Raw genomic sequence first — 23,041 nt, forward strand, 5'->3', positions numbered from 1 at the left:
CCAGCCACGTTTTACAACAATGGGGATATCTTCGATCGGAAGACTCTGCGCTTCATCCACTATCCCTCTTTATCGTTCGGCAAGCAAATCAACAGGAAGCAGGTCGTAGGACCGGAAATTCGTCTTACTCGTGCTACATTAAAATCATTCCTGAAGGTAACAACCATAGAGAAGAGACGATAGAAGGTCCGCGACGAGGTAACTTCTGGAATACTTCCTAGTTTTGCTGACCTAGAGCGTCTGGTAAAACTCGTTGGTACTGTTAATTTTAAAAAGTTATTTGAAGGCTAAATTTTAATCTCTTCAACCCGAAAAAATATTTAAGCTGGTCAATGAAACATTCTCTATTAATTACATGTAATGGATTCCTGCCAGATGATCATCAATTTTTCAGTTTAGTTATTTATGTAAATGTCTGGAACTCGTCCCTGTTCCGGTTCATTACATAGCCCTGCCTTTATGAAGTCAAAGGAAACTTTACAGAACTTTACCATGGAAAAAAAAGTGCAGGAAATGTTAACCAAACAATCTGAGGCGACAGTTAAACAATTAAAACAGATATCAACACAGATGGCTCAACTGATTTCAATGATGACTACTCTTGACCAATCATCACAAATATTTAATCAGAAGTTGGATTTGGTTACAGAAGACATAAAAGATGTTAAGGCTCAAATGATGATTACCAATACAGACATGCAAGTAACGGATTCTTCTGTCAAAAAAGTTATGGAAGAACACAAGGACACAAAGAAGAAGATAGAAGATCAAGAACGTAACCTGCCCGTGCCTATGAAAACAGACAAGCAAGCAATGGACTTTTCAGTTGAAAAAGTTACGGAAGGATGTAAGGGAACAAAGAAGAAGATAGAAGGTCAAGAAAAACAGATTGAAGCCATGATGGAAATGATGGTCAGAGAAAATTACTTTTGTTCACGCAACCTGCCTGAAGAGATGAGAGAGAATAAAGAGATCCTGTTCCTGCATCTGTCTGACCTAATTCAAATGCAGAAGGAAATATTAGATCATGGCTAAAGGACTGGTTTAAATATGACTGTTGGATTTGGAAGGCTTCGACAGTTTGGATGGGTGGCATGGCTATTTACGGTGTAGTGGTTAAGATTTAGACATCATGTTGGGATTATGTAATCAGATTTTATAATGAAATAAGATTGATTGTATAGAAAACTATTTTTAAAACATTGGAGATGATGTTATTTGGTATGATCTTGAATGACATTTAAATTCAAAGGACATTTCTAAACTTACGTTACAATGGCTGCAAGAGCATCTTATGCAGCCAAATGGAAAGGGACGAATGTTTCAGAAAAAAGGGATTGGATTATTAAAATGTTAAAGCTGGTGGAGAGGGAGAAATTAATATGATATATTAAATCAAAGAGATAATTAACAATTTATGGGAAAATGGGAGGCTTGGATGAATTACTGTGAAAATGTATAAGATTTGAGAAAAATGGAAAGTCACTCTTTACTCTGATCCAGAATGTAAAACTTTATATGATATGAAACTTTATAATGAGATTAATATTAGGATCAGAATATATTAACGATGGATTGTAATACTTTATTAAGAGGTAGACGGAGGTGGTGGGGAAGTCAATTTGTTTCTTTTATGTTTACTTGTAATCAAGACAATTGATGTAATCGTGATTTTGACATTAGTTCTAAATTGTTGTTAAAATTATGAAGAATTTAGAGTTTTAAAAACCAATAAAATTTATATATATAAAAAAAGAACAACTTCAAGTTACAGTCCCTCTTCTGTACCCTCCTATAATGAAGATCTGGGCCCACAGGCCAATTCGCATGACCTACATCTGCTTAATGCAAAACTGTAGAGAGTGTTTCAGGTGTGTCTGATCTTCCACTGTCAGATACAGTCCTTGGCAGGGAGGTATTCGGGCAGGAAAGTGCTGCTGAGAATCATGAGGCATAGAAGCGTCACTGGCTGCCATGGCTAGCATCAGCACACCTTGAGCTGACAGGGCTCAGGGATTCTGGTGGGACCCACAGCTGCTGGCTTCCTGTCTGCCCACCCCGCCTGTCACCCACCTGCTTCTTCTCCACCCACTGATGAGCGCTCTGCTTGATGTCCTCCTAGCTTCACAAGCAAGCAGGGGAAGAACACACAGGTAGGCAGGAGCACATTTGTGGGATGGTGGGCAGGTAGGGGCGTGTGAGCGGGGGGCCTGGTGGAGGGAAAAGAAGGGGGGTCCTGGCCACTCTCTGCCCAGGATCTCTCCAAAAGTTGGAACTGGCCCTGTTGGTTGAAGATGGACCCCATTATCCCATTCCAGAATCTGTCCACCATTAATTCCAGCAGCTGTGAATCCCACAAATAACAATTAAAAGGAAGTAATCAGCTGCAAGTGAACAACGTACAAAACAGAATGGTCTGAGTGGTTCAGATCACAGCAGCCAACCTTAACTTGCCTTGCTGGAAATCAACCCATGGAAAGACTTTGGAAACTGACGATAATCAACAATGAGAACGTTTTGGCAAACAGTATGGCAGCTTCAACCCAGAATTAATCATTTTTTCAGACCAATAATATTTTATGTCCAGACACTTTTGAATAAAAAAAGCCTTTCAATAAGGTCCTAATAAATATCTTCGTTTCCTCTTGGTACAGAATAGGATGTTTAAAATATGACATTTTTAGCCTGTCTGGAATGCTTCACATTGTTCCAATACTGCTGTTGCTTTTTAAATTTAGCTTTGATAGCTTTTAGCTGTGACCAAATGGCAAAATTGCTGCACAGCTGCCTCATTTCACATTTCCAGAGAAGAACTTTAAATGTGACCGGAGTACTAGCATTACAGAGCTAGCAAGCAAGAGGTAACCAGATCAGCGTATTCTCTGGGGGAATAAAACTGCTTAAAAATAAAAGGAATGCAGATTCTGAGCCAAGTTTATCAGGTATGCCCCAAGAAAAGATTGGTTCTACAACCTGAATACATATTGGAAAAGTACATATATTCCCTTACTCTTCGGATTGCCAGGCACAGCAGGAGGCAACTGGCGATTGGCAGGAGGTGGGGGAGACAGGCACTTACAGGGGACACAACTGGTACCCCTGCTTTAATGATGCTGCTTTTGCTTCCTCATCTGACCTTCAAAATCTGATCAGCCCTCCTCACTCTGAATGGTGTTCTTCGCTTACACGATAAAGGGATGGAAAATCAGAAAAAGTCTTTTAAACTTTTTTAAAAATTACTATATTTATAGCCAGTCTGCTTTTTGAAGAGGAGGAAGAGGAAGAAGAGGAGGAAGAAGACAATGACAACTGTGGCTTGGATCCTCTGACTGTGATCTATGCATGCTGGACAGCCTCCTCTGTAGAGCGCTCTTCTCCTTGCTCGAAGGCTGACTGAAAAACATCAATCTTGTACAAATGGCAGCAGCAGAGGAAGCTTGTTCTGCAGCCACAGCAAACCAGTGCATGGGGAATGCAGTCCTAGGCTCCAAGCCCATGCAATTACATCATAAGGCATTAGCACTAGTATCAGCCAGGATGGAAGGGTGCCTGGCCGATGGTTCCACTCTCCTTAATGGTCTCAGCCGTGGAAAATGGAGGAAGGCGGTCTGCAATGGAACTAGGCTCAGGCACTATGGAGTGTGCCTAGCTGCTTCTTAAGTTCCCTGTGATGGCCTCCAACAATAGAAATGGTTTACTCCAAAACCAAAGACACTGAAGAAGCAGAAGAGTCCCCTTGTATAGGGGTGCCAGGTCCCTCTTTGCCACCGGTGGGAGGTTTTTGGGGTGGAGCCTGAGGAGGGTGGGGTTTGGGGAGGTGTGGGACTTCAATGCCATAGAGTCCAATTGCCAAAGTGGCCATTTTCTATAGGCGGGAGATCAGTTGTAATAGCAGGAGATCTCCAGCTACTACCTGGAGGCTGGCAACCCTACCCATGTATCTTAAACACTGAGACAGCTCAGCACATTTGCAAGGAACCAGTAGAGCACTGTTGCTCTGTCCCTTAGGCTCTTTTCTCATGGCCTCACAGGCTCATAGTTTGGCCACTGGCAACAGGGTCATGACCCTGACTGTAAATATACATCTGAGTCCAGTACTAGCCATGCAACAAACAGCCAATCCTTTGCAAATTCAACACCATTGCTTTAATTCCTCTTCCCCCCCCCCCTTCTACTTCTTTTGTCACTGTTCTTGCCCGCACGTTGTTTTTAGAAGGAGCCATTTAGGGAAACTAGGCTACAAATTTTCCTTCCAGAAAGGGAGGCAGAAAGGGAACAGAAGCTGTGCTTTGCAACGGATTCCCCCCTCCACAGATATGGGAGTGCTTTTTGCTGACAGACTGGAATCCCCATGAAGGGAGCAGGGCTAATGGTGCTTAACTGGAACAGGCTGTGCAACAAACGTTCGCCCGCCTTGATGTTGAATCCTCAGCTGACAATTACAAGGCGGCTCCAATGGCAGCTTTGCTCTTTCGGTCCTGGGCTGGGCTCTTCCACTCGGCTGGGCAGACAATTGCTCTTCCTCTTTGTCTACATTAACCCCAGAGAGGCCCTGCAATCAGGTAGACAAGCTGCCGTACAGCATTCAAGCTAAACAGGACACTTCTGAAGCCTCTCATTACAATCTTCCACTTATGCATAAAACAGAGAAATTAAAAATCTGCAGTCTTCTTTTTTCATACCGATTACACCCTTCCATAATGAAAAGAATTTATCATTTTTTAAAAAAGCTTATGTTATTTTACAAAATACAAACACCCTTGGCTTCTTCAGTGAAAATAAGAGCTCTTGCTTTTATCTTGTCTGGCCAAGGTCCACCGGTCTATTGTTTCTCCAACCTAATGCTGTGGTCTTTTTCACAAAGCAAAGTCTACAGGCAGGGCAACCCCATGGCGAAAGTTCTTGAGTCTAGACTGGGGTTTGATTTACTTGTTAAAAATTACCCACAACAGCAGCAACTGTGAGATGGTAGATAATACTGAAGGAGCAAGCTGGAGGGGCTGCGGTTCAGTAGAAGACCATCGGCTTCACGTGCAGAAGGTCACAATTTCAATCCCTGGCATCTCCAGTTAAAGAATCAAGTAGCCAATGATGTGAAAGATCTCGGCCTCAGAGCCTGGACAGCCGCTGCCAGTCAGGGTAGAAAATACCCTCCTGGATAGCCAAAGGTCTGACTCACTATACGACAGATTCATGTATTCCTCTGTTCAAGGTACCACTGCTGCAGAAATATCAGCAATTGCTGGGTACCCAAGGTTGGGTGAAAGGAAAATATATATAAGTCTATGTATAAATACTGAATGTATAATTTATTAGAAGAACTATATAAAAGTTAAAATTATTTAAAAGCATTCAAATAGCACAATGGCATTTCCTGAGGTTGATAACTATAGCCACATACCAAACGCGTTTCAGCCTATGGGGCCTTCATCAGTGCTTAATTAAAACCCTTTGTAAACCTGCACACATTTACAGAAATGCATTAATGAATACAAATACAAACAGTTCAAACCCAACCAGGCATGAGTATATGTTGTAAATTCTATTCTCAATTACTCAAACATCTGGTATAATAGATTCTTGTTGTAATGCTGGTTAGTATAAGTCTCTCAAATACTATGTGTGCAGGTATCAACCTAGTAAAGCAGTCTTAATATCAGCAATTACCATCCAAAGGAGGAAACCTCTGTTTCTGTTATTTTTTTATTTCTTGCAAGTGAAAAGGCCCACAGGAAACAGACCCACAGAGCAAATCTCACACATTTTATACTCTTGGGCCCAGGTCAGGAATTGCTTTGGGTCACTTTCTTTAAACATGGTTGTTATCTACGCGTGGGAGCAAAGTAACGCACAAGCAGAAAGTTCATAAATCTCAGCCACAGGAAATGCTGCAATCTTGAAGGATATTTGAGAAGTTAGAATGGGTATCATGACTGACAACTCACACGCATTACACAACTCACTTGTGTAGATAATCCTATTGAATGGGAAACATCTGCATTCAGACAAGCTGGCTTATTCTAGAGGCAGAGGTGAAAATAACTTACATTTCTTAACTTTAATGTTGGGGGGGGGGGCTCAGAACAAAAGATGGGAACTACTAGTTCAATTACTACCTTATTGGTGCTCCGTACCATCTTACTTTCACCCTGACTATAGCTCACACTGTCCATCTTTCTTTCCTTCACACACAGAGCCAAAAATGAAAAATGTCTGGTTTAGGAAGTCTTGGATCTATCCTCAATGGGTTGTGTTTGGGGGCTTGAGTAAACTGGACTTGTACCTTGACCCAGAATAAATAAGAACAAAGTTTTAGCTTGTCATGAAGAAATCAGAGGGTTTTTTTTTTTTTTTTAAATGATATAGCCTAGGAGTCTGGACTGTATCCTTAAGCAAGAATTTATATCCCCCAGATGTTTATCCCAGAATATCAACTAAATGATGCCATCTTTTAAGTGTAAAATATTGGAGAAGGAGATACTACATTCTGGCAGGGAGGGGAATCTGGGAACAAGGCTGCCAACTGTACACCATAAAAGCATAGCTTGTTCCACCCCTTTCTATCTGTAGGGTCAGTGGGGGGAAAGCCCTGAGTACGGCCCAGAAGCAGGATCCTTTGGGCAAGAATCAAAGGTCTCTAGGATCTTGGTTCTCATCCCACAGCCCCGAAATGAATGAACCAGCCCACTGGATGTAGAACCTGCCAGGGATATGGGTTCTGGTACTTCCTATTTGGTGGTGGTGGTGGGTTGGAGTATCAGGAGCAAGCACTAATATATTTTCGGTGGGGAAAGCCCCCGCTCAGTGCAGGGCCACTACTGTCCTCTTGATGGTAGCATGTATGGATTTTGGCCCTGTCTGAGGACTGCCACCCACACCACACTTCCCCGTCGCACCACCAAGCCCAGCTGGGAAAGAGGCCAAAGTTATGTATGTAATGGCCAGCCAGAGTTTAGCACTATGTACCACTGGCCACACTGTGATGGAGCTTCTACTTTGCTTCCCCTGGTTAATCTCGTCCACCCTGGATTTACCACAAAGGAACACAAAGGATTTATTTTTAAGTTTACTGTTCTGGAAAGGGAAAGCGACTATACTTGTTCAAGATTAACTTTATACAAACGTAACTGCATGAGAGATCTGGCAATAGGTTTTTGTTGCAGATTATGCTATAGGGTTGCCAGACTGTGCCTGGAAAGTGGCAGGAGCTTCGGGGTGGGGACATGGAGAAGAAAAAGTAGTGTTGGTTTTTATATGTCGACTTGCTCTGCCACTTAAGGGAGATTCAAACCGGTTTACAATCACCTTCCCCTCCCTACAACAAACACCCTGTGAGGTAGGTGGGGCTGAGAGAGCTCTTAATAGAACTGTGACTAGCCCAAGGTCACCCAGCTGGCTTCATGTGTAGGGGTGGGGAAACAAATCCAGTGCACCAGATTAGCCTCCGCCGCTCATGTAGAGGAGCTGGGAATCAAACCGGTTCTCCAGATCAGAGTCCACCACTCTGGAGTCCACCATTTGCAGGATAGCTCTAGGAATCGCTGGAAGCTAGAGTTTCTGGTGATTCCTAGAGCTTCTCCATGTCACTTCCAGGTTTTCCCCAAAAGTGACACACATGACATCAATTTTTTTTTCCTCCTGCTGCTATTCCAAGCAGTGGCAGGCAATGAGGGCAACTTGAATCATATACATTGTTTCTGAATGGAGAGAACGGCAGCATCTGCCAAAACTACTTGTGACTGTAAGTTTTTCAACAGGCTTCCTAGACTTTTAAACACAGATCTACCCCATGGTAGGCAGGTAGGAAGAAAGAAAGCAAGAAAGAAAGTTTCAAAACCAAGCCCAGCATTCAAATTTCCTAGAAGAGAGGATGTTGTTCTACTGAAGTGTGCCTTGTTTTTATCTGTCTGCACAGCCGCCACCCTCTGTGCCTTCCTCTACCCCAGATTGATGTCTTCATTTGTATATTAGAGCAGAGCACATGCTTTTGCTGCTGAAAATTACCACCATCCACATAAAACCATCCCCCCTGGCTTCCTCCGCCCTGCATTTCAGGACACTCCCCTTGGAGAGCATGTCGCACAATTTGCACAATGGAATGTTCACTTTGCTCACTGCTTCATGTGACGAAACACGGTGTGCTGCTGCAGAACAAATTTACTGAAAAGCTAGGACTAATCGCAAGAAGAGAGATTGCACGAATCAATCTCATTTCCTGCTCCGGGTTCATGAGCGCAACAGGGTTTTGAACAGCAGAATTCAGGCAGAAAAAAATGATCCAGGAAACATAACCGAGCAGGGTTTAAAGCTGTTCCTTTTGCTATTTTTGCCCAATAAATTAACAGCTGGGATTATTGTAGGATGAAAAACTATTGTTACGAATTAAAAATAGACTCATTTCCATTTTCCTGCAGGGCTCTGAGCTCACACAGCTCTAAATCTGGAGTTGGGAGGACTACCTTTTTAGCACCTTAACCTCTAGCTAAGTAGCCGCATCCTGTCTTTTTCAATCATCCAGGGGAGGAAGAAAGGGCACCTTGTCAGATTTCCATCACACTTGTTATCTGTACTCCTACCAATTTCACATTTCTGACACCTACAATCATTACTGGCTTGCAAATGCCACCCTGTTTAGCATTTCCTTTCAAGTGGATTCCAAGTCTGGCAGTTCAGCTTCTGCCTCCAGGTTATCCCTTCCTAGGAGCTCAAGAATCTCCCAGCCCACGATGTAGCTTATAATTATGAGCTGTATTTTTTTTTAAGTGGCTCATACTGCTGCAAGGCATGGCCACCAAAAGAATGGCCTTGAAATGGAGTTGAATAGTACCCGCAAAATCCTGGATGGAAAAAAGAAAAATCACAGCGTGCGTCCTTGATCCCAGCATGGCACAGCTGTCAATCAAGGGACTCCTAGGGTGTGGTTATTATGGCCTACACCCGCCTATTATAGCAAAGGGCGAGAAAACAGAGGAAAGCACTGCTAATCCCCACCCAAAGGGTGTTATTAAGGCAGGGGTCTGTGCTCTCCCCCCCCCTTTCCAGGTCTTCCTTTTGCTCATACAAGCTGCCCACTGTAAAGAGAAATGGCTTTTCCAGTCCCCGATGGGGTTGGACTCACACAACAGCTGCCTCACCACTGAACTGCGTGCTTGCCGCTCAGTAAGATACAGCCATGCCATTACGGTGTTGCTGTTGTCTTTACAAGCAACACATCCTAAAATCAAGATGGCCAGGGTAGAATAATGAATTAGCATGTTGGACTAGGACCAGGGCGATCCTGGTTGAAATAACTACTCTGCTGTTGTTGTTTTTATTGTTTTTTTGTGCCACCAAGTCACAGCTGACTTATGGCAACCCCGTAAGGCAAGAGACATTCAGAGGTGGTTTGCCATTGCCTGCCTCTGCTTCATGACCCTGGTATTCCTTGGAGGTTGCCAATCCAAATATTAACCAGGGCCCACCCTGCTTAGCTTCTGAGATCTGATAAGGTCAGACTAGCCTGGGGCTATCCAGGTCAGGGCACTTGTTATTTACTTAATTTATACTCTGCCTTTCTCATTGAGACTCCAGGAAGATTTACACAGCTTAAAACAACACAACAGGAACAAAATAAAACATACGGCTATCAGTGAATGATGGCCTCCTCCCATATTGTCCAGCTCTCCAGTAAAACCTGCCTGACAAGCCCTGTTCTCTGTGCCCCCACGTTCAGAAGTGAAGTGGGTGGCAACCAGAGACAGGGCTTTTTCAGTAGTGGCACCTTGCTTGTGGAATGCCCTTCCCTTGAGGCTCTCCAGGTGCCTACATTGCTTTCCTTTAGGTGCCGGACCAAAATGTTTCTGTACACCAAGGTTAGACTTTTTAGCACAGTTTTAGTCTGGAAATTGTCATTTTAAGCTGTCTTGGTCTGGGGGGCTGTTGATGTTGGATTTTAATTAACATCTTTTAAAGTTTTTTTTAATTATTATTTTGTAAGCTGCCTGAGGCATCTCCCAAAGGCTGGAGCTGTGCCTCTAAGGCCACAATGGAGGAACACCCTTGAAGGCTGCACTCTGCTTGTGTCCAGATGTGCTCATCTTTGCTGTCAAATTAAATTTGCAAGAGCTGAAACCTACACATAGAAAAACAGGTCCTGGAGGTCAGTCTTGGCTCACATTAAACCAAAAGTCATATAATTTATAACTGAGGCTAATGCCAGATTCAGGTCAAATAGAGGTGACACTAAAGTATTGTCGAAGGCTTTCACCGTCAAAGTTCATCGGTTCTTTTAGGTTATCCAGGCTGTGTGACTGTGGTCTTTGTATTTTCTTTCCTGACGTTTCGCCAGCAGCTGTGGCGGGCATCTTCAGAGGAGTAACACTGAAGGACAGGGTCTCTCAGTGTCAAGTGTGTTTGGAAGTTGTCACCAGAGGTGACACTGGTTGGAAGTTCTGGTCCTCCGGAACAGGCGAGCTCATCAGCAGCAGGTGGGTGACTTTGCACTGTCTGACCAGGTAGCAAAAGAGTCACTTCTGAACAGACCTCAAGAGTCTGTCTCATGGTTTTCTTGCACTCCTACATTAACACAAAATCCCCTCAAGTAAAAATAAACCAGTATAGCTGTAACAACTTGGAATCTGTCCCCAAGAGGTGTTAGGTTTTTTTTACTGAAGGATTTTTTTGTTGCACTGAGAAACATTCAAAGCCAACATCCTCTACCTGTAACTAAACATCACAGTCCAAGCAATTGCCTAAGAATGAGACTACAAGCATACCTCGGAGATATTGCGGGTTTGCAATAAAGCAAGTCACACAAATTTTTTGGTTTCCTGGGGTATACAAAAGTTATGTTTATACTATGCTGTCGTCTGTTAAGCGTACCTTTTTTGTCTAAAAACAGTACTGTAATAACAATGAAAAAGTTTGAAATGTTGCGAGAATTACCGAAGTGTGACACTGGGACATGAAGTGAGTACATGGCGCTGATAGAGTTGCTTTAAAATGCAATGTCTGGGAAGCACAATAAGGTGAAATGCAATAAAATGAGGCATGCCTGTATCTGAACAAGGCCTGTCTCTGGTGAATCTTAAGAATCTCCGCTTTTCAGACTGCTCCCTTTTGAGTTTCAACACTCTTGACAAAAACAACTGGAAGCCAACCAAGCAACGGACCCCCAAAGGGATATCGAAAGAAGTGTAAACACCATGGAGGTCCTTGAGGAGGAATGTGCAGACCACATTTATCATATCTCTGCTTCCTCTGATCTGTTTGCCCCCCCCCCACCCGAGGCTTTCAGAAAGCCCTCGAGTGTCACACGTAATCCCAAGGCAAATCCATGGAATGGAGACCCACCAGCTGCCTCCTCCCCCCACTCCCGTCAGTTAGTCCAGGGTCAGTATACAGAGCAGGGTTAAGTTGTGCACGTTGCGAAAACCGAAGCAGCGTTTTAGAGCAAGGCTTTGGCTAGATTTGTCACAGTCTGACTGGTATACATGGTATGTTAAAGCAGTTAGGACTTTGGGACATCCCGCGGCACTGCCCTGCCTCAAGTGTCATTACTCATTAACTTATTATTATTAAGCAATACATCTTCATGGAAGGATCAGGCATGGCCTGTCTCCCTTCTACTCCTGTCCCCACCATAGGGCTTGTCCAGCTACAGCTGAAAACAGCACAAACTGGCTTGTCAAGGACTGTTCTCTGGTTCTGACAGTCTACGCTCCCTAACTACTACCTGATAAAAAAAAACTTCTAATGTTTGTATTTGAAAGGCCTTGCTTTAAAATGCTGCCAAATAAAAACTGCTGCTGCAGTAAGAAATAAACCTGGTTTTCACATAGCAGCAGAAAAGGCTTTCCTGGGCTTTGTCAATGTGATTTTCTTCCTCGAGCAAATGTGGCCTGCTATCCAGTTCCATGTACTGGAGATGCCAGGGACTGAAGCTAAGATCTTTTGCAAAGCTTGTGCTCTCTGCCACTAAACTTCTCAAACCAGGGCCACAAAATGTTAGAATCTGAGCCGACAGCAGGTCTTGAACTAACAGCCAGAGGGATATCAGACAGGGCTTCAGCCTGTGCACTGCTACAACACTGTAAAGTTGGTTCAGAAGCATTCCATGTCACGGCTACTTTGCTATGTCAGCTCTCAAATCGCAGTCCCTCTTGGCGCCAAACAGAGAGAGCAAACTGAAACAGCTGAGGAAAGTGCCTGCCCCAAACTACTGCAACCATCCACATTTATACTTGAGATTTCTGTTCTTATGCATTTTCAAAAAAAAAACTGTTGTGTTCTAACAAGAAGCATTTGTCTCTCTTCCAAGGGATATAATCAAAGACAACAGCAAGATATTTCTTCCATAGACCCTGCAGGTCAGCTGTGGCTACATCAAATTCACTCCACAGCAAACATCAAGTAATAACCACGTGTTGATTAAGCATTGGAGGAGATCTCTTTGGAGTTCTTTGGAGAGGATGCATATTTTAGTTGCCAACTCCTTGTGGGGGGGGGGAGTCCTGTCCCTTTAATAGAGGTTTAGTGAGATGTTATTTGCCAGGTGATGTTATTGACCTCCATGCTATGAAAAGATTCAGCTGCCCATTTCTACACTCTAAGCTTCTATTAGAGGGACAGGTCATTTTTCTCCAGGCCGGTTGGCAACCCTCCCAACCCTATACATTTTCTAACTAACTATGGGAGGAGTATTCCTTACTGACTCTCCTTCCTGTTTATGCTTTTAATTATTGTTTTAGATATATGCATTTTAAATATTGGGTTTTTTTGTTTTGTTTTTCAACTGTTCACTGCCTTGAGGATCCGGATTGGGTGGAATAGTAGGGTAAAAAGGTTTTAAATAAAGTATATATGACACTTATAGCCTCCAGTACGAACCGAGCCATCCACACGGGTGGGAGGTAATGACCCACACATGGCCCAGCATATTCAGAGGTCCCTGTTCAAGCTCATGGTTGAAAAGAGACAAGGAGAAGATCACAGCAACACTGCACCTCCCCTATGCTATTTCCCCTACCTACTTAGACTGAACTCTGTATGAAGCCTGTTTAAACTGGCATGCCAAACTACAGCTTGTGCATCTATCAGGATGCTCCTTGGACTTTCTGAAGAATGAGTCAACACGTTATGGCTGCAGCCTAGGTATCCCTTTAAGCAGCCTCTGTGCGCCAGCTATTCCATATGGCAGCTAGAAAGCATAGAGCAGCTTCCAATGAATATCAGCACAACTGAGACTGAAACAGACATGATTAAATAAATGACACTGATAGAAAGAGAGCAGGCAGCGTGGTGTAGTGGTTAGAGTGTCAGACTAGGGTCTGGGAGACCCACAGTGCCATCCTAAGCAAAGACAATAGGCTTAGAAGGGTTAGGGTGCTTTGGATGGAACTGCCAAGTTTGAATCCCCACTCCTCCATGAAGTTTGCTGAAGGATCTTGGGCCAGTCACTCTCCCCAAGCCTCACAGGGTTGCTGTGAGGACCAAGAGGGAAGTGATGTTCAATGCCCTGAATGCCTTGGAGGAGGAGGAGGAGGAAGAGGAAGAAAAAGAGTTGGTTTTTATATGCCGACTTTCTCTACCACTTAAGGAAGAATCAAACTGGCTTACAATCACCTTCCCTTCCCCTCCTTACAAAAGGTACCCTGCAAAATAGGTGGAGCTAAGAGAGTGTGACTAGCCCAAGGTCACCCAGCTGGCTTTATGTGAAGGAATGGGGAAACAAATCCAGTTCATCAGATTAGCCTCCACCGCTCATGTGGAGGAGTGGGGAATCAAACCCAGTTCTCCAGATCAGAGTCCACCGCTCCAAACCACCGCTCTTAACCACTACACCACGCTGGCTATCCCGGAATGGTGTGACAAAAATGTGACTGGCAGCAATTCTCCTGGGTTTCAAGCAGAGAACAGATTTCCCAGAACATGCAACTGGAGATTCTTTAACTAAAGAGGCCAAAGATAAGAACGTGGGACCTCCTGCATGCAAAGAAGGTACTCCACCACTGAGTGCCAGCCTCCAACTCTTCAAATGTACTTGCACATCAAGAAATACTAATATTTTCCCACTCAAACTAGAGTTATCATTCACACATGCAAAAGTACAGTTCTGAGTGTGCAACAGCCATAGCTGAGACTTGGCAGAGGATTAGGAAGGAACACTGCTATCGAAACAAATTCTGCATTTTGTGCGTTACCTTCAGGAGAAGTGGATATTTGCAAATTCTCTGGATTGGAGTTAGCAGATAACCCTCAAGTGGAATGTCTGTTGTCTTCCGCCCTCCCAAAAGCATGCAGCTCTGTCATGAGAAAAGAACAATAACGTTACCTTTGACACAAATCCTCCAAACATTCCCAGTCAGATAACAAACATTATTTGTATAGATGCACAGAGATCTTCAAAGTCTCATACAAGCTATGAGCTCAGAAAATATCAATTTATTGCATAGGGGAAAGCGAAAAGAGATCATCATAATCCAATTAATTCTGCACTAAAACTTTCCAAATTCTACAACTGGGGCTGCAATCGTATGCACACTTGGATAATTTTTTTAAAATGTAGGTTATTCTGAGTACAAATCACCCTGCTCGAGTGCAATGATCCTGAGGGAACTATTGCATTTACACAAATATATTTCTTTGCATTCAATACAATGCCTTAAAAAACACTTAAAAGACTCTAGGATGCACCAAACTATTGACAGCATTCCAGTTAGACACATAGATCCTCTAAGGTGAGTCATAAAAGCTTTCCAGAACCTTCCCTCTTTGCAACACACTCTAATGATCTGTGTCAGCATTTCCATCTCCACCTGTAAGTTCAGACTCCCCCAAAGCTTCAGAGAAGGAGATATGGTTCTTGCACCACAGAGGATTCAATTTCCAGTTTCATTTCAGCCTGATGACCCTCAACTTGGAAAACGGAGCTCTCTCCCTTCGAGTCCTCCCATTCCCTCCATTATATACTCCCTCAGAGGCTCCCAATTCCCTCCATTGGTTCCAATATAGGCAGTGAGTTGGATAGAAAAGCACCAGAAGCAATGGAACATGGGAAAAGGAGATAAGGGAGAAGGGAAAGGCTCAGTGTGGTGTAGTGGTTAAGAGTGGTGGACTTTAATCTGGAGAACCAAGTTTGATTCCTCCACATGAGTGGCAGACTCTAATCTTGTTTCCCCACTCCTGCACATGAAGCCAGCTGAGTGACCTTGGGCTAGTCACAGTTCTCTTGGAGCTCTGTCAGTCCCACCTACCTCCCAGGGTGCCTGTTGTGGGGAGGGGAAGGGAAGGTGACTGTAAGCCGGTCTGATTCTTCCTTAAGTGGTAGAGAAAGTCGGCATATAAAAACCAGCTCTTCTTCTTCCCCTCCTCCCCACATACACCTCTTTGGATGCTAAAAGCAGATCCTTACATCCCCCAATTTTACAAATGGATGGGGCCAACACATAGGGTTGCCAGCTCCACGTTGGGAAATACCTGGAGATTTTGGGGGTGGAGCCTGAGGAGGGCAGGGTTTGGGGAGGGGAGGGACTTCAATGGGGTACAATGCCATAGAGTCCACCTTCCAAAGAGGCCATTTTCTCCATTTTCTCCATCTCTGTCTCCTGGACATACCCCAGTCATAAACTTCTCCTTCCAGTGTACCCATTCTTTAGAAAGTTTACGACTGGAAGTGGCGGCCCTCATCTTCCGTCCAATTTTCCAGGGTTTTTGTGTGAATCATAAGCCATTTCTGTCCTCTCGTCATTTTCTCCTGCCCCCGCATTGGCCCTTTAAATTGCACCTTTTTCAGAATTGAAGTATTCCCACATTTTCCAAAGACCAGTCTCTGTTTCAGACTCTGACAGGGCCTAGGCCAAGTCCACTCACACAAAAAAGCTCTTTTTATTCTAACGTGACCTCATTAGATGGTGACTTTACAATGCTAGATAGGATTGGAGAGGGCAGACTGAGAAGACAGAATGACGCAAGGGGATACAGTCCACAATCACCAATATCCACAATGAGTACAACTGCTTAAAAAATCATTTGGGGGGGGGGGGGTTTGACAGCATGGCACAGCAGTCTGTAGTCCTCCCTGCCCAGAGACGTGATGAGGCAATAAACCTGAACAGCCAGCACAGCACAGTGATTAGAGTGTTGGACTAGAGACACCAGTTCAAATCCCCACCCGGCAATAAGGCTCACTGGATGTCCTTTGGCCCAGTCACTCTCTGTCAGCCTATCCTCCCTCATAGGTCTGTTACCATGAGGATAAAATGGGGGAGGAGAGAACCATGTTCTAAGCCACACTGGGTCCCTACTGGACCCACCAGTCCAATGAGTCTATTGGGTCTCCACCAGTCCAATGAGTCTATTGGGTCTCCACCAGTCCAATCAATAAGCACAGAGAACATTCCAAAACAATGCATGCACTCACATTTCTTCTCTTAAGGATCCAACATTAGATGCATTTTCAGTTTTAAATCATTATTTTCAAGTCACAAAACAGGTATTTGATCTTTCTTCTCCACACAAAAAGCTGTTTTGGGGGGGGGGGGCAAGCTCATGATGTGTAAAAGAAGTCCATGCCCTGACCTGAATGGCCCAGGCTATCCTGATCTTGTCAGATCTCAAAGCTAAGCAGTGTCAGCCCTGGTTAGTGCTTGGATTGGAGACCACCAAGGAATGCCAGGGTTGCTACGCAGAGGAAGCCAATAGCAAACCACCTCTGTTCGTCTCTTGCCTTGGAAACTCTATAGGGTTGCCATAAGTGGGATGTGACTTGGTGGCCCAAAAAAAAAAAAAAAAGTCCATGAAGTAAGATAGCAAGGTGGATGGAGGATTTTCACTTCAGCAAAATATCCTCCTTGCCCGTGCTGAGGTAACCTTCATGATATTTGCAAGTATGGGACAGAGTTGTGCTGAACTTCCAAAGATTGTCAAAAACATAAGCCACATAATACCACTTGTAAAAGACCAAAATAACACAACATAATGGGCAAGTTTCAAGTTCTCCAGAACTCTTCATCAGGCTGGATGTTTTAAAAAAAAGAGGGAGGGAGGGGAAAAAATTCTGGCAACATTCTTCAGGCCTCTGTCTGCATTCTGGATAGAACACTCTGCCAATTTTAATGGGAGCAGGGTGTAGCCAGTATCTAGCTGCACCTTTGGCTTTCTGTCAAGAAGGAGAAACAGATGGAAGCCGTCCAGCTGAGAATACACAAACCAGCAGTTGATCAAAGGTCACTTTTGCACCAAACAGAACACACAGGTCCCTTAAGAAGCTGAGAGCAAAGGGGAAATATGGTAGTCCTTATATTACCAAGGTGTGGGTGTATAAAAGCGCTGCCAAGTCTCAGCCAACTTATGGCAACCCCTCATGGGGCTTTCAAGGCAAGAGACATTCAGAGGGGGGTCTGCCACTGCCTGACGCTGCATAGCGACCCTAGGCTTTGCTGGTGGCCTCCTATTCAACCACTAACCACAACTAACCCTGCTTAGCTTCTGAGATCGGATGGGATGAGGCTTGGCTGGACCATTCAGGTTAGGGCTATATTACCAATACTAGGGGCTAATTTTACTGCATACAGTAAATAAAAGATTTAATGTAAGTCAAAGTGGGGTGGTATTACCTAGTTGTGTATCTATGCATCTAATTTCCAACTGTGCTCCCGATCTGTGGATATTTAAATCCAGAGATCGGGGGCACACTTACCCCAAACAGTCACTGTGGCGGCAAAGCCCAGGGGCCACTCTGGGCCCATCTGCAGTGGCAGCAGAGCCTGACAGCTCCTGGCAGGCCCATCCATAGCAGCACCCAGGAGCTGCTTCAGGCCCATCTGCACCGGAGCCCTGCTACAGCTGGGCTGGAAGGTGAGCAGGGGGGGATAGGGAGAGGATATTCCCTCCTGGCAAGTTTTGTGGACCCCCACTCGTTATCAGCTGTTTTCCTCCAGCTGAAGAATCAATTTTCAATTTCTTTTGTCAGCTAAATCCAGGTATTTGCAAAATAGATAAAAGACACAGGGAGCAGCATTTGTCAGATTCAGCCCAATCTAACGGGCCTTTAATATGGCAGGAAGAGCCAGAAGGGGCATAAAACTGATGTGATAATAGCCTGTCACTTCAAGAACTTTAGACCAATTTACAGAGGATACTGTGTCCAGCAGCCGCAACAATTAAATAGAACTTACACAATGATGTCATTTCCAGAGCAACCCAGAAGTGACATCATCATGGTAGGGACTCTAGCATTTGCACAAATTGTGGGCTAATGATTGTGGCCTAATGATAGAACGTACCCCTGCATGATGACATCACTTCCTAGTCATGCCAGAAGCAATATCATCGTGACAGAGATGCCAATCATGTCCCTCCCCATTTCTCACAGGAATTTCCTCCTGCCACCCAACTGAGGGGTGGCAGGCAACAACACCCCTACTTGCTGGGGTTGGGTTCCCAGGCCAATGTACCCTCCAGCGTCCTTTCTTTGCAAGGCTTTTTAGATGCCTCAGTTGGACAGGTCAGGGGTTAATCTCGATCAAAGCCCCCTCTCTCCTTCCTCGATCCTCTGTCTAAATTGCAAAAGAGTATTCTGGCCCTTCTTCCCTGGCTCACCTCCAGCCCACCTTTTAAAGGAAGGACTGAAGATGAGTTGACCCAGGAATTTCCCAGCATACCTTAAGAGAGGGTAGGGCCTTGCCAGGATCGCAAAAGGGGTGAGACCATCCCCATGGCAGCATGACTCTCCCAATGGCCCTTCCCTCCCTTCAGTGTGCCAATAGGCCAGTTGCCTAGCCAATGCAGGCCCCGAGGAGCAACAGAAGCCACTCTCCATTCTTCCAGGTATGCTGGCGGGCATGGCTTGCACAGCCTCAGTTCTGCCTCCACAGTCTGCCTGGTGAGTGCCTCACTCATCTTGGTCTGCCCTTTTTTAAAAATTCAATTTATATCCTGCCCTCCATCCCCGGCCGAGACTGGGCTCAGGGCAGCTAACATCATCAAATAACATACAGTACCATAAAACCATAGGAGCCCCGTGGCGCAGAATGTTAAGCTGCAGTACTGCAGTCAAAAGCTCTGCTCACAACCTGAGTTCGATCCCGACGGGAGTCGGTTTCAGGTAGCCGGCTCAAGGTCGACTCAGCCTTCCATCCTTCCGAGGTCGGTGAAATGAGTCCCCAGCTTGCTGGGGGTAAAGGGAAGAGGACTGGGGAAGGCACTGGCAAACCACCCCGCAAACAAAGTCTGCCTTGGAAATGTCGGGATATGACGTCACCCCATGGGTCAGGAATGACCCGGTGCTTGCGCAGGGGACCTTTACCTTTTACCATAAAACCATAATAAGCAATAAACTTTAAAAAATTTAAAACCAGTTGTTAGTCAATTAAATAATTACAGCAAGTGGCACTCAACTCTGGCGCATAAGGCCACAGTGGGCCTGGAAGAACAGTCAGGGCTCCCAAATTAAATTAAACAGCATGGAAGGGAAGAGTAGAGAGGCCACCACCTTTGATGACATACCGGTGCTGCCCTCAACTATAGGCCTGACAGAATATCTCCGTCTTACAGGCACCGCAGAATTCCTTAAGGTCCCACAGGGCCCTGCTCTCGCTGGAAAGGGAATTCGACCAGACCGGGGCCAGGGCCAAAAACGCCTTGACCCTAGTTGAGGACAGCAGGACACTCTTTGGGCCAGAGACCACCAGTACGTTGTTATTACCAGAGTGTAAAGCTCTCTGGGGGGGTGTACAAGATCTTTTGAGGACACCATTGCTTACCAAGAGGAACGCTCTGACAGGCGGGATCTTGTTCAGTTCCATGAGGAGCCTGAGCGCTTTCTCGTGGTTGCTGCAGTATTCCTCATAAACGCAGAACTTGTCTTTCTGCAATGAGAGGCAGGAACAGATAATATCGGTGTTAATTCAAGACATTCCTCTGATCTGTGTATCTTTCCCCCCTTCAAACGATTACTAATTGAAATTATTTGACAAAGGAAAACAGACTGCATACGATGGGCATTATGGGAGAACCCTGCACTACAGCGCCGACATTGATGAGTCAGTCTTCTACTGCCCGTTAAAGTTCACATCATACTTTAGGGAGGCTCCTAAGCTGCCTTCCAAACTCCCATGTCTTTCGGGTGAAGTAAGTCTACATCAAGTTATATTGATCTTCAAGTAGTTTAAAGTGATTGTTGAGCTATTAGATGGGATTTCCAGTTCATTCAACCGTAAGCAGGTATTTTGTTTCACCGGAGATGGACATTACAGAATCCCTTGTGACTGGCCCTCTACAGAAACTACTGGAGCTGCACAATGCTGTGTGGATAACTTCCATTTAAGAGAAAATACACTTTTGTAAGAAGAATTGCAGTTTCCTTTTAAAGGGAAAGTGAAAAGGTATGCGGGAGGAGTGCTGAAATACCCTTGGGTTCTCTTCTGTCTAATCTTGGGCCTATCCTGGTAGTAAACCATCGGCTTTTTGAGAATTCTCTAAATAAGTACTCTTAAGGGAAATGTAGTCTGCATATGTAGAAGAAGAAGAGTTGGTTTTTATACCCTAATTTTCTCTGCCTTTAAGGAGTCTCAAACAGGCTTACAATAGCCTTCCCTTCCTCTCCCCACAACAGACACCTTGTGAGTTAGGTGGGGCTCGGAGATTTCGGAGAGAACTGTGACTGGCCCAAGGTCACCCAGCAGGCTTCATGTGTAGGAGTGGGGAAACAAATCCGGTTCTCCAGATTAGAGTCTGCCGCTCTTAACCACAATCAATGCAATCAATGTTGTACCTCAGACTTTCATTTCAAGTCAAATTCAGGTTTTGATGGATTGTAATTTAATATTTTACTTACTTATTTTTATTGACATTATTTATAGTCCGCCTTTCACACAGGGACTCAACATTGATTACACATAGTGAGTCAGTACATGCAACCAAATGGGACATTCAATAAACAATGCATTTAGTATTGTAGAAGTCTGCAACCAACCAGAAATCTATAAGAACTGAAGCATAGCATAAGTATTAGAATGACATATTAAGTGTTGCAAAAATTACACAATAGGATCATACTTGTAAGCTATACACAGCAGTATAGACCACAGTCCCTAGTAATTTATCCAAGTAAGTTTGTAAACCTTTTTGTACCGTGCAACCCTATTACCTGTGGTTTTTAATTGTAAGCCAAGTTGAGCAGGACTCTGAAGAGGAGTCATAGAAATATTCTATATAAATACATAAATAAATAAAATAGAGTTGAGAGGCATCAGCCTCAGACACCTACCAGGTGCTTTGATTAAAGAGAAAAACATTATAAAGGACAGTCAGGGTGGGGATAAATGGTCTGCAAAGAGGAAAAACAGCTTCTTAAATCTAGTCACACATATCCACATACACTATGCAGAACACTCAGAAACATTATTCACTATGGGGACAACCCTGAGAATCGGGGTCGGGGGAGAGCCCGTGGGTCTGTAGTAGAGCATCTGGTTGGAATGTAGAAGGTTGCAGGTTCAATCCCTGGCATCTCCAGTTAAAAGATCCGGCAGTAGGTGATTTGAAAGACCCTGGAGAGCCACTGACAGTCTGAGTAGACAATACTGACTTTGATGGACCAAAGGTCTGATTCAGTGTAAGACAGCTTCATGTGCTCATGTGTTAAGAATTCAACACATGATCAAAATCCACAGATCTGATGAGGCTTAAGGGGAAGGGAGCGATCTATGTAGCTGCAGTACAGTTGTTCTTGATGCAGCAGTTCCAGTGCCAAAGAGGGATCCTGGAGGGGCTTTTTTTGGCCATCTTCTGGGCATGGAGTAGGGGTCGCTGCGGGTGTGGGGGGAAGGCAGTTGTGAATTTCCTGCATTTTGCAGGGGGTTGGACTAGATGACCCTGTGGTCCCTTCCAACTCTATGAGGCAAGCTGCTTCTCAGTCTGAAATGTGGCTTGTTTATTTGGTGGTGAGGCCTGCTCCGCAAAAACAACAAACGAAGTCACAGCTGTACCCAGAGCTGCACTGCGCATGTGTACATCATGTCTTTGGACCTACCTGTGTCTGTGATAAATATCCTCAGAAACAACCAACACATTCCTTCATTCATTCAATCTCTCTTTCCCTCTCACACATGCCCTCCCCTCTTTGACACAAGCACTCCAACCTTCTCACTGAAATTAATTCTCCCTCCTGGTGAACATAACATACCAGAATGGTATGGCGACGTTTTCTACATCACAGTTAATCTGGACAGACAAAAATCTCTCCTGTTGCATAAAGATGTGTAGGGGTGGGGAAACAAATCCGGTTCTCCAGATTAGAGTCTGCCGCTCTTAACCACAATCAATGCAATCAATGTTGTACCTCAGACTAAGCGCCCCCCCCCCCCAACATCAAGTCATCCGCAGAATGGCATGAAACGCTTTCTATAGAAGCAGTAAAATTACCTCCATGCCTGAATCAATCAGATGAGGACTAATAAAACCTCTCATGGCTGACAGAGTTCGGCTGGATATCTAGCAAGCCTGCTGGGAGTGTTTTGGCATGGTATAAGCAGGAAAACGACGAGATTTCCCCTGATATTAAACATTCATTTAGCTCCTGATCATCTGGCATCTTAGTGGCTGACACACATGTTCTTCATACCGTACTGTTCAAGTTTGTACTTAAATACCATTTACTATAAAGCCAAAAGCTAAAACTAAGGTTGAATCCACTGACTCCCTTCCACCAAGCTGGATCCAGTGACTCGCTTTCATGAAGTCTTCAGTCCACAGAGAAAAATTTTTATTGCTTTGCTACTGAAAGCACTTCCATTTGGGGAAGGAATTCCCGGGGATTCCTCCCTCCCACTGCAGATCCCCTTGACACTAATGTTCTTGAGTGTCCACTGAAAGCCAGGAACAAAATTTTGAGGGCGTTTAGTGACAGTGATGTGGGAAAGCTCCATTCCACACAGCCACTGGATACAAGCCATTCGGTCCAACTTGGGAAACGGGAATTATTGGCTTCAATGCTTCATTTTGAACAGCTTTTGATTTCTTTCCCATAAATGACTGAGAGCAAGACAGTGTAATTCATTCT

The 23,041-nt window shown here is 44.5% G+C and overlaps 1 protein-coding gene across 1 annotated transcript in view; it reads right to left on the minus strand.

The window, feature by feature from the left end:
* PREX1 (phosphatidylinositol-3,4,5-trisphosphate dependent Rac exchange factor 1) overlaps positions 1–23,041 on the minus strand; it is a 266,433-nt gene that overhangs the window by 128,877 nt on the left and 114,515 nt on the right. The window contains exons 4-5 of the mRNA XM_056843986.1: positions 19,743–19,847; positions 14,181–14,282 (exon numbers count right to left, since the gene is read on the minus strand). Coding sequence (XP_056699964.1) covers positions 14,181–14,282; positions 19,743–19,847 — 207 coding nt within the window. The remainder of the gene's footprint in view (positions 1–14,180; positions 14,283–19,742; positions 19,848–23,041) is intronic.

This window comes from Euleptes europaea, chromosome 2, assembly GCF_029931775.1.
Source record: "Euleptes europaea isolate rEulEur1 chromosome 2, rEulEur1.hap1, whole genome shotgun sequence".
NCBI lineage: Eukaryota > Metazoa > Chordata > Lepidosauria > Squamata > Sphaerodactylidae > Euleptes > Euleptes europaea.